This window comes from Scomber scombrus, chromosome 3, assembly GCF_963691925.1.
Source record: "Scomber scombrus chromosome 3, fScoSco1.1, whole genome shotgun sequence".
Lineage (NCBI taxonomy): Eukaryota > Metazoa > Chordata > Actinopteri > Scombriformes > Scombridae > Scomber > Scomber scombrus.
In genome coordinates, this window is record NC_084972.1 from 26,288,662 (window position 1) to 26,299,358 (window position 10,697).

The 10,697-nt window shown below is 40.3% G+C and overlaps 1 protein-coding gene across 1 annotated transcript; it reads right to left on the reverse strand.

Annotated features, from left to right (window-relative positions):
• Nucleotides 1-945: 945 nt before the first annotated feature.
• LOC133978061 (SAM pointed domain-containing Ets transcription factor) lies at nucleotides 946-8,609 on the reverse strand. Its single transcript, XM_062416402.1, has 6 exons — nucleotides 8,592-8,609; nucleotides 3,830-4,274; nucleotides 2,944-3,141; nucleotides 2,759-2,806; nucleotides 2,024-2,158; nucleotides 946-1,124 (listed from the first exon to the last, which is right to left on the reverse strand). The coding sequence occupies exons 2-6, from the start codon at nucleotides 4,263-4,265 to the stop codon at nucleotides 946-948; spliced, it is 996 nt and encodes a 331-aa protein (XP_062272386.1). The 5' UTR covers nucleotides 4,266-4,274; nucleotides 8,592-8,609.
• Nucleotides 8,610-10,697: the final 2,088 nt, after the last annotated feature.

Here is a 10,697-nt window from a genome sequence, read left to right on the forward strand (position 1 = left end):
GTTGAGAGTGTTTGTATAACTATTAGGACCAAACCCAAAAAACAAGCAAACAGAAATATATCAACAACCGCGATAGCTGTTGTGACATGTAGTAAAGATGTTCATAATTACCAGATGATGTATCTTAACGACTTTGGGGAGCTTCTTCTTCTTCTGGGATTTTTCTTGCTTTGCCACCATGAGGTTAACATTTGTGTTTTTTTTGGTGAAATGTCTCAACAGGTGTTGGACAGATTGCCGTGATATTGATTCACAGCAGCATTTGAGGATCTTCCGCCTTTACACCTTTGAGATGAGATTCAAAAACAAAAAAAAGCGCCCAGTCCTGTGGTTGATGGGTTACAGGAGCGGACTGAGTGTTTGTATAACAGTCAGGACCAAACCCAAAAAAGAAGCAAAACAATCCTAACCACATTGTACACTGTGGCAGGGAATCTAGCTCTAATTCAAACAGAAACAATGGTCAAGAGGAGCAAAACAAAAAGACAAAGCAAATGTAGACGTGCCGTAGCTGGGCGTTTTCCTGGAGCTGGTACGTAAGAGCAATCAGTTAAGTGTTTACTGTAATGAATGAAGGATACTTGAGATTCACATTGTGGAGAAATAAACAGGCAGATCATGCAAATGACAAGGCAGTTCATTTATTAATTTTCTGTTTTTTAAATCTCTGATTGTTTGATTCTGCAGCAGAAAAAAGCTTCGGGGGCCACATTGTTTTGTCTCATTGTTTTGTGTCTCCCATGTCTTACATGTTTCATGCAGCAGCTGCCAGCTGTTACTTCAGTGTTGGCACTGCAAGTGTGTGCCGTTGGGGTTAGTCAGTGCACATGTTCCAAGTCACCTTTTTCGTGTGATTCAGGTGTTCAAGTGCATGGTGAGATACTGTGTCACTTTTAGTTTTTACAGGATTCCATCTCCTCCTCTCTTTCCCACAGCACTGCTGCCTCATACTGGGTGAACAAACTGGTACACCAGTCTCTGAGACACGTCAGGCTTGCGAATGATGCCCTTCTTGTAGTACTGACGTATGGAGCGGCTCAACTTGTCATAGTTCATAGCAGGTCTATTCTTTCTGAGTCCCCACAGTCTCGCGACGTGAGCCGAGTCTTCGATTTTAAAAATACCTGGTGGGAATCACAAGAGATTTGGTTTGTAACGACACGCCACAAACTGCTCACAACAGTGGATCTTTTCATTTTATATGGAGAGAAATGTAGACCTCCACATGCATACTGCTCTCTTTGTAAGTTTTCTTGTATTCAAACCAGTAAACATGTTCATATCTATTTTCCTTAAGTGAACTGGCCAAGAGAAAGAGAAAATAAAATAAAAAAAGAAGCAAAAAAACAAGTTATTTTATAAATGATTTTAGAAGTACTACAAAGTTCTTACGCTCCAGAAAGTAATTTTGGTCCTCAGACCTTCACAGGCAAGAGCCATGAAAGTCATGAGGAGAAGTTATTTTACTAACAGCATGTAATATTGTTCTTGGGAATACACAAAATATGTTTTTTTTTCTATTTATTGCACCACTGTGCTAAAAAGGGCCACATTTTCTGAAGGATATTTTGTGTTTGTTGCTCAAAATGTACTGATATAATATATTGTTGAAAGGTTGGGATGTATTGAGTCAATGTAAATTACTTTAAATGTTTTAATATATGAATTATTTACTTGTGAGATGTTTTTTAAGTTAGAAGTGAAACTGAGGCAGCTGATATGCAAGAGGTGACAGCAGTTGATATGTCAGTGAAGACTGATCTCTGCAATTAACTAGAATTTGAGCTGAGGTGAAAATGCAGCTGAAATACAAACGTACAATAACTTTAAATACATATATATTTATCAGTTTATTGTCACTTCATTCTTTCCCTTTCACCTTCTAGTAATATAGTAATACAATTGTCACGATACATTTTCAGTGGAATGCTGGATGGCCAAAAAGGGTGCGGATTAAAATTCCTGGAGCAGCATGCCTACACAGTGGTGTTAAAAAAAGAAAAAGAAAAAAAAAAGTAAATACCTTTTTCTTTATTGAGCCAGCGGATGCAGCGTCCATAGCTGTGAGGTTTGAGCAGAAGCTCTCTGAGGAACTGCCACAGGTGAATAGGCTGTCCTGAACAAGACGAGTCAGCCTCAGACCAAAGCTCCTCGCCACCTACATGTACACACACACACACGCACATGAAAAACACTTGAGACGGAAATAAAAACAAATACCATCAGACCTAAAAGATTACAAGGGCCTTGAAGAATAGATTCATCATTTTTCAAGTCACAAGTCACATGTCACAGTTACGTCACATGTCTTTATAAACAATGAAACAGGCTGGTTCGCTGTAATCTTTCCTTTCAAATGTGCTTACACTGTTAATGACGGGGGACAAAATCCACAATCCACATTTTGTTTAAAAACATTTACATAAGTTTGTCTAAAGCTTAACTTTAAATACATTTTTGCCCTGAGGGAGGACTCTGGATTTTCCATACATAAATTATATTATACGTACATCAACAGATCTCTTAATGGCCAGTATGAAAAGGAGGAATGATTACAGCAAGAAAAACCTGTTTCAGTGCTCATTAGGGCTCTTAAATATTGTTTTAAGACAGAGTTTATGTCGAATAAAATGTATAAAAAGTGAATGGAGCATTGTCCATAACATTTAATTACCTCTGTGCAAAGTGTGAATGTTATTTTCATCACTTAGTCTGTTATTGTCTTTAAATAGCAGGTATATAAATAAACCAAACCTACCAGTAGTTTTAGTGTCTCCTACTGTACACCTCTCTTTCATCCAGGCAGCTACAACAGAGAGAGAGGAGACATCAACACACTAAGACAAAATGCACACACTCAAAGTTCAATAAAGGCCAGATGTCAGACAATGCAGCGAGAGAAGAGTAGAGAATGAACTTGTTAAACGAGTATCACACACTCACCTGACTTCCATATGTCCAGGTGTGCGTGCAGCGTGTCTCCACATTGCGGTGAGCGTTGGCGAAACTCTTCCTCGCTCATGGCACACAGGTCCTTTCCTGTGAGCTCCTGGAAGGCCTTTCCTGCGTGGGGCAACCTGTACAGATGTTCAGTCCACAGCAGCCACTTTTGGACATTCCCCGTGTTCCACTCTATGGGGTCTAAGAAAAAAAACAGCGAGAGAAAATGATGAGAAACGTCCCAGCTGCCACAACAATATATGACCCGGTTAAGGTTTATTTAAGTTATCTTGAGTCAAGTTAAGTCAGTTAAACTCCCACTTTTATCAGCTTTTTACAGTTTGTGTGTTATGTTCTGCTGCATTTACACATAATAGCTTTGCTGAGACCACAAACTAATCGTGCTTTTATTCCACTACAATTCTAATCAGTGGAACAGATGACTGTGGATTGCATAGGTTTATGACAGCCAGGAGCCTTACAATACATAATGCTACGTCTGTTTGCTTTGTTAGCAGGAGGGACCTCGCCCATAAGACTGTGTACACGTCTGCTGTTAGGAAAGAATCATCACTGTCACAATCCAGCAGAACGCTTGCAAAGGTCAGGATTAAACAGATCCTGGAGCTGGCAAACATTGCTTTGAGTCAGTAAGGATATGATTTAGGAGATCTGTCATCTAGCTTGAGCCATCCACAAAAATATGTGTTTATTTTGGGAGTAAGATCCAGAATAAATAACCCTTTACCTGCAAATAACGGGCAACACTAATAATTGTTGTCATGAAAAATGCTTTGTTGACTTTTAAGTTTTGCTTCTTTGTCAGTTATATTTCTTAATACTGTAACACCCATGTGCACAGGAACAGGTGTGGTGGAAAATAACCTACCTGGAGTGATATTGAGCAGTTTGCAGGCCGTTTCAATGTCCTTCAGCACTTCTCCCACCACCATGCTCTGCATCTGCTCCAGTGAGCGCTCCTCCTCCTGCCCCTCCAGCCCAGGAGATAGTCCCTGTTCCTGGCTATCAATGACTGGACACTGCTCTGGTTCCTCTCGGGGCTCCATGCGAGTCATGGGCACAGCGAGGGTCGGGGAGGCCTCAGAAACTTTCACCAACCAGGCGGTGTCCTCTGTGAGGAGCATGTCGAAGCAGGAGAGGTAAAGGCCTCGTTCCAAGGTTTCCACATTTGGCTTGGTCTCCACCACGTCCCAGGGGTCTACAGAGACCCTGTTTCGCTCCGAGATGGTGAGGGAGTCCTCTGTCATCCCAATCCGGGATCCATAAACTGTGCCTTCTGATAAACTGCCGACTGGATTTGACATAACTGATAGCTAGAGAATAGGGAGACAGGAACATAATCACATTAAACTTTATATTTCTAACCTGTGTTCCTAAAAAATGTCTGAAATCAGAAATAATAATGAAAACATCACTAACTTTGCTATCGGTAACATAAAAAACAGAAGGAAAAAAATGGTAAAACCTGCACTTTACAGGGGCTCATTAAGGAAAATCCTGTCTGACAATCATTTTTCAAGCAGATTTCAAGACTTTTTCATTAAAATAAACTTGAATTTTAAGTCAAACCTACAATACCTTCTTCAGCTGTTCCTTTCCTGCAATCACCTGGCTTCTAAACCAACAAATATTTCAGCTTTGTAAGAAACTCCATCAGAGAAACTTAAGGCAATCCCTGTCCTTATGTGTTTTGAGCGGAACTGAGGTGAGACTGTGCTGGTCGACGCTCTATAAGAACCCTGAGCCTAATGGAGATGCTGGGGAAATGACCCTCAAGGGAGTTAAAACACACACAGTGCTGACAGGCATGGGGGAAATGGATTTGACTGAGTCTCTTAATTGTGGGTCAGTGGCCTAGAATGGCTGATGTCTCGGGGGTAGGTGACTTATATTGAGACCTGAAGCTGCTCCACCGCCTGCCTCGGCTTTCAAGGTGCCGTCTCTGCAGCCCTCTGTCTCCACTGTCAGCTGGAGTTTTTAATCAAATGGAAGTCAGATAATGTGGTGAAGAAGGTGCACACAACGTGCCCAAAAAGCACACGTCCAAAACCAACCAAGGCGTCTGTTTTATGGAGATGACACTGATAGCTTCGACTGCGTCTTCTAAGCAGGAAATTGCCATCATAAGTGTTCATTTATGGGCGTCAGCTGTGGCACAAGTGTTGTAATCTCAGGGTGAACTCACATATGGCACCCATAATGTGTACCTGCCACAGCTGGCGTATGGGAAGGCACAATGCTGTTGCACATCAGGTTATCAGTGGTTGTGGCTGATGCCACAGTAAAGGAAGTGTGCTCCCACAGAGCACATGTTCAAGGAGCGTCATGCACATGTTCAAGGAGCGTCATGGCTTTATTTGTCAAGACACAAAGAAATTAAATTCTCACAAAAGTGATTAAAATGATAGATTTTTTTTTAAATCCACATTTGGTGTGATTAAAATGATAGATTTTTTTTTAAATCCACATTTGGGTTTATTTCCACGTAATTATGACTCAGAGATTGACGTGAACACAATTTAGAAGTCGGAAACAGTAACTCTGAAATGACATGGGCGCTGCATTAAGTCAGTATTTTACAGTCCTGGTCCTGGGGCATCTCTGCCCTGGGTGTTTTAAATATTTCTCTCTTCCAACACACCAGTTTCACAAGTGTTGTAATCTCAGGGTGAACTCACATATGGCACCCATAATGTGTACCTGCCACAGCTGGCGTATGGGAAGGCACAATGCTGTTGCACATCAGGTTATCAGTGGTTGTGGCTGATGCCACAGTAAAGGAAGTGTGCTCCCACAGAGCACATGTTCAAGGAGCGTCATGCACATGTTCAAGGAGCGTCATGGCTTTATTTGTCAAGACACAAAGAAATTAAAGTCTCATAAAAGTGATTAAAATGATAGACCACACCCATCAGGCAAAATCATCTGTGAGCCTGAAGGTCTGAAATGAATCGAGGTTACATTAAACTTCTCGGCTCACACTGCCCGATAAAAGTAGAAGAGGTTCTTCAGATGCAAAAATGAATGTGCATGAATCAATGCATTTATTCATGTGCAAATGGTGAGAAAATGTAATATAAAAGTGAATGTTTCAGTCATGTTGTCTGATAATGATTTTATGTCTGAAATATTCACTTTTAGTCACCTTTTGTATGTATTGAATTCTTTTCACAACTGTGGAGCCTCTTCTACTTTGTTTGTCAGCGTGCAGATGGGACTGTTGATTTTGCACACACACCCCTGACAAAACTTCCTTCATTGTTGATATTAAACCCCTTCACATGTGTCATTTCTATTTTTTTATGGACACATTAATTAAAAGTCTTCTAATAGCTGTTGAGACACTTTCCTGTTTCCAAACTTAAATGAAGTTATCTTCCCCCGCCCCCCCAAAACAGTTTCCCCTTTTAGTCTATCATCCTCAACCCCCCACTGTAAAACCTCTTCCCAGTCTTCCTTTTATCTCCAAATTTCTCGTAAACTATAACCCACACTCCCTTTCACTCCAACAGGAATCAGATTAAAAGCCACTGGTATCCAAGCCTGGCTGCTGCGTGTCAACTCTGCTCTGTAACAGCTTGCACTAAGCCCATTAACAAAGCAAATTTAGCCATATTACCTTCTTCCAAAAGGAAGAGGGGGCACAAGAAAAAGACACAAACACACACCCCCGGGGAGAGGGATTAAGACCCTGACTGATCTCTAAATGAGTTTGGTCAAGTCGCTGATATTCATTTCAGGAGCATTAGAGCTTGCTCCATTTACTCAGCAAAGTCAGCCTTTGACACCGAAGGAAAAGGACTCCCTCCATGCAGGCGTCCACCATGGGAACCATATTTCTTCTACATGCTTGGTCTCATTGAAAATGAAGACAGTGATTATTTGAGGTGAGTTTTTTTTTTTTTTTTAATCATCGCCTTGGATGTTATATAATATGTTGATGTGTTATTTGATGTCTGTGGGGTTTTTTTTATAAATGCAAAAAACTAAACCAAACTGATAAAATCAAGTTAAATTAAACTTCTTACTTCCAAAAACCTCTGTTGAAATAAAAGTAAAATAAGTTGCAGACCAAAACAACAAATCTAGCTTAACCTGTTAGGCAATTCATCATCGTTGCTGAAACAGTTGAAGTGACAGAAGTCAGCTAAGTGTTTAGATGGAAGTTAATGAGTAGTGATTAAAACAACCAAGAGTCTGGTCTTTCCAAAGTGTGTTTGACCTGAATGATTCAATCCAGCAGAACATTTTTAAAAAGGTCAACGGTGAGATTTGAGAACATCTATCCAAAAAGTGACAAAAATGTTCCCTCCACTCTTCATACACACACACACACACACACACACACACACACACACACACACACACACACACACACACACACACACACACACACACACACACTGTGTTATTTGAGTCTGGAGTTAAAGGAGTGTGTACAGCCAGGCGTGACTGTTTGCCATGAGAGCGTTAAAGGGAGATTTTCTTTTTCCTTGTTATTGTTTCTCATGGGAAACTCACAGGAAGTCATTGTTCCGAGAACAAGGAAAAAAGAGGGAGTTTCATCTTTGTGTAGAGCTCCTTGCTCAGTGTGACTGTTGCTGGCAGGCTGGAGGAAGTGATCTGGATCTGAAGATTGCTTCCAGGTGCTCTGTTCACATTGTTTAGGCATTTATGATTCTCACGTTTAAGTTTAGTTAAAAATTTGAAGATAATTGCTTTTAGTTTATTTAATTAACTACAAATAAAGAATTCCTATCTCTTTTATCTGTGAAATATAATTACATTTTATTACAGTCTTTACCTTTTTCACCCCTGGGCGGGTTAACTGCCATTGGGGAATGATGGTGCACTTGGTGATTCATTCCTGCTGTTAGTCAGGTGCACTGGCATTAGGCCAGTGTCCTCAGAAACACTAAACCATTGCAAATGCTTTGCCGTGACTCCAAATTAATTCGGACAAAAGGCCACATTTACAGTTAATGATGCAGATGATAAACCTGCATATAACTGAGAATGGCACTGCAGATTAGAGGTGCAGCACGAACGGATGGAGAAACAAACCAGCCACCTGTTTTTGCAGAGAAATGACTGAGATAATGAAGATATGAAGACTCTCATGGGGCCTGAGGTTCTGCTTGCCAGCAAAGCAGAAAGAGCAGGTTTTGTGGCAGCTTTAAAAGTTACACAGATTGTTATATTATTTTGAGTTTTTATAAAGGAGGGAGACTGTATCTTTTTTTCTAAGTCAAGCAGATAGACCATGGAAAATATTAAAACACTGTGGATGGTTTTGAGTTTTTAAAAAGTAAAACATAACATTAAGACCCCAAAAATTTTCATAATTTTCATAATTTTCAAAATGGTAATTCTTTAAGATGTTTTCATGAGCCAGACTTTAAAAAAAATCTAAACTCCAAAAATCCCTGCTCCAGTGCCACTTAAATATTCACAGTAATAAGTTTACTTATGTAAAGCAAAATGGTCTTTCAACTGATTTCCACACATCCAGTGTCACACAAATGTTCCTACTTTACATAATAATAATTCTGTAAACACACAAACAAAAAATACTGTATTTTTTCTTTACACACACATTTAGGATACAGTGTAAGTCAGCGTCTTCTTACCGAGGCAAAGATGCTCTGTGCTCTTGGTGGCCACGGGCAAAGACTGGATTGGCTGGTAGCTGAAGCAATGCAGCTGCGTGACTCTGCTGAGGATGGAGCTCAGCTCAGAAAGGACGCCCGGGCGCTACCCGAGGACAGAGGTGCAGCAGGCAGCGGGCACACTTCGATGTGTTTCCCCCTGATGATTGTCACAGAGCCCACAGCCTGAGGCCTTGGACCTTCCCAGTCTTCTGCTAGAATTACACTTAACCTGAAAGACACAGCCTAAAGCACAACTGCAAACTAAACCTCAAGTGAAAGCACCTGCTGGGGGTGTGTACAAAGTAAGAAGGAGAGAGGGTAAGTGACTGGGTGAGTGAGTGCAAAGGAATTCCAGCACCATTGACTGCAATTTATATTTATAGGCCAGTCATGTTTACTTATGCACACAACCCTGTGTGTGTGTGTGTGTGTGTGTGTGTGTGTGTGTGTGTGTGTGTGTGTGTGTGTGTGTGTGTGTGTGTGTGTGTGTGTGTGTGTGTGTGTGTGTGTGTGTGTGTGTGTGTGACTCTCAAGTGCCATGTGTCTTGCAGATTAGCTCAGACCTCCTCAAACACTACTAGATGACCTGAGTTCTTAGGTGACAGACAATTCATAGTGATGTTAAACTAAAGAATAAAGACTGTCACTTAAGTTTTATCAGCATTTTCTTTATACATGAGGGGGAAGAAAAAAAATATTTATATATAATATATATTAGTGCTGTTGCATTTTACTCAATGTTCTGGTTTAACAATCTACAGACTTTGGTGGAATGCAGTTTCAGTTTCAGTGCTCGACGTGGCTTTGCTTATGCAACATTCACACTATGCTGCATGGATGTGAAGTATTTGGAAGATTCCCATATAAATGACGTGAATGCATTGACGTCATCTGACTCAGGAAGGTTATATGATAACTTTAATTACATTGATTGACAAACTTCAGCTACCGTGAGGTGCCCATGTTTGCTTGGTTTCAGGCTCTCCCATATAAGTGCCAACTCAGATAAGATTTTTTTTTAAATCCACATTTGGGTTTATTTCCACGTAATTATGACTCAGAGATTGACGTGAACACAATTTAGAAGTCGGAAACAGTAACTCTGAAATGACATGGGCGCTGCATTAAGCCAGTATTTTACAGTCCTGGTCCTGGGGCATCTCTGCCCTGGGTGTTTTAAATATTTCTCTCTTCCAACACACCAGTTTCAAATGATAATCAAGCTCTGACTGATAATAATCAACTCATTTGTTGTCCATTCAGGTTTTTTAAATGAGGGGAACATTGAAAACATGCAGGGCAGAGCTGCATAAGGCACAGTGCTGCTTTGCTTATGCTTATGCTAGCCCATAAACCAGAAAAAAATGACGGCACTAGATGACAAGTCAGGGGATCAGCAAAATTAGTTCAATTAATTTTGAGGAAAACTTTAACGTCTGAAACCAATAGTTGGTGAGGTATTTCACTCAAAAACAACAAATGCCAACCTTATGGTGGCGCTAAAGGAAAAATCAGGGGTTTTATTAGGATACATCATCTGAGAGCAATGAATGTCTGTCAAAAGTGGTCGACCACAGAGAAACACTGCAGTCACTAGAGTTTACTTTATCAAACATCGTAAATGGCTGCTCGCTACATCAAGCTACTGTGCAAGATGCAAACAGGAGAATGTTAGGGTTTTCAATAAATGGATGAATGAATATATAGACATACATTTTATACTTAGATCCTTTTCTTAAGTAAAAGCAGAAATACTATAATGTTACACACTCCATTAAAAATAAACATTCTGCATTCAAATATCTACTTTAATGAAAGGGCAAAAGTGTCTTCAGCAGAGTATCGTATCATTAAATACATTAGATTTATGGATTCTTATTTTTAATAAACATGTATGCCCCACAAACCCGTAGTTTGCCTCTACAGGTTTTTTCATTTCATCTTGCTGATAAGATCTCCTCCCAGAACTGTGTGAGTGTGTAGAGCATGTACTTGATTGACAACACCTTTGTCGGTGAGCAGGGCCTTTATTGTTTAAGATGGTGGAACTAATTTTGACTACTTTATATACTGTCAGGTACTTTA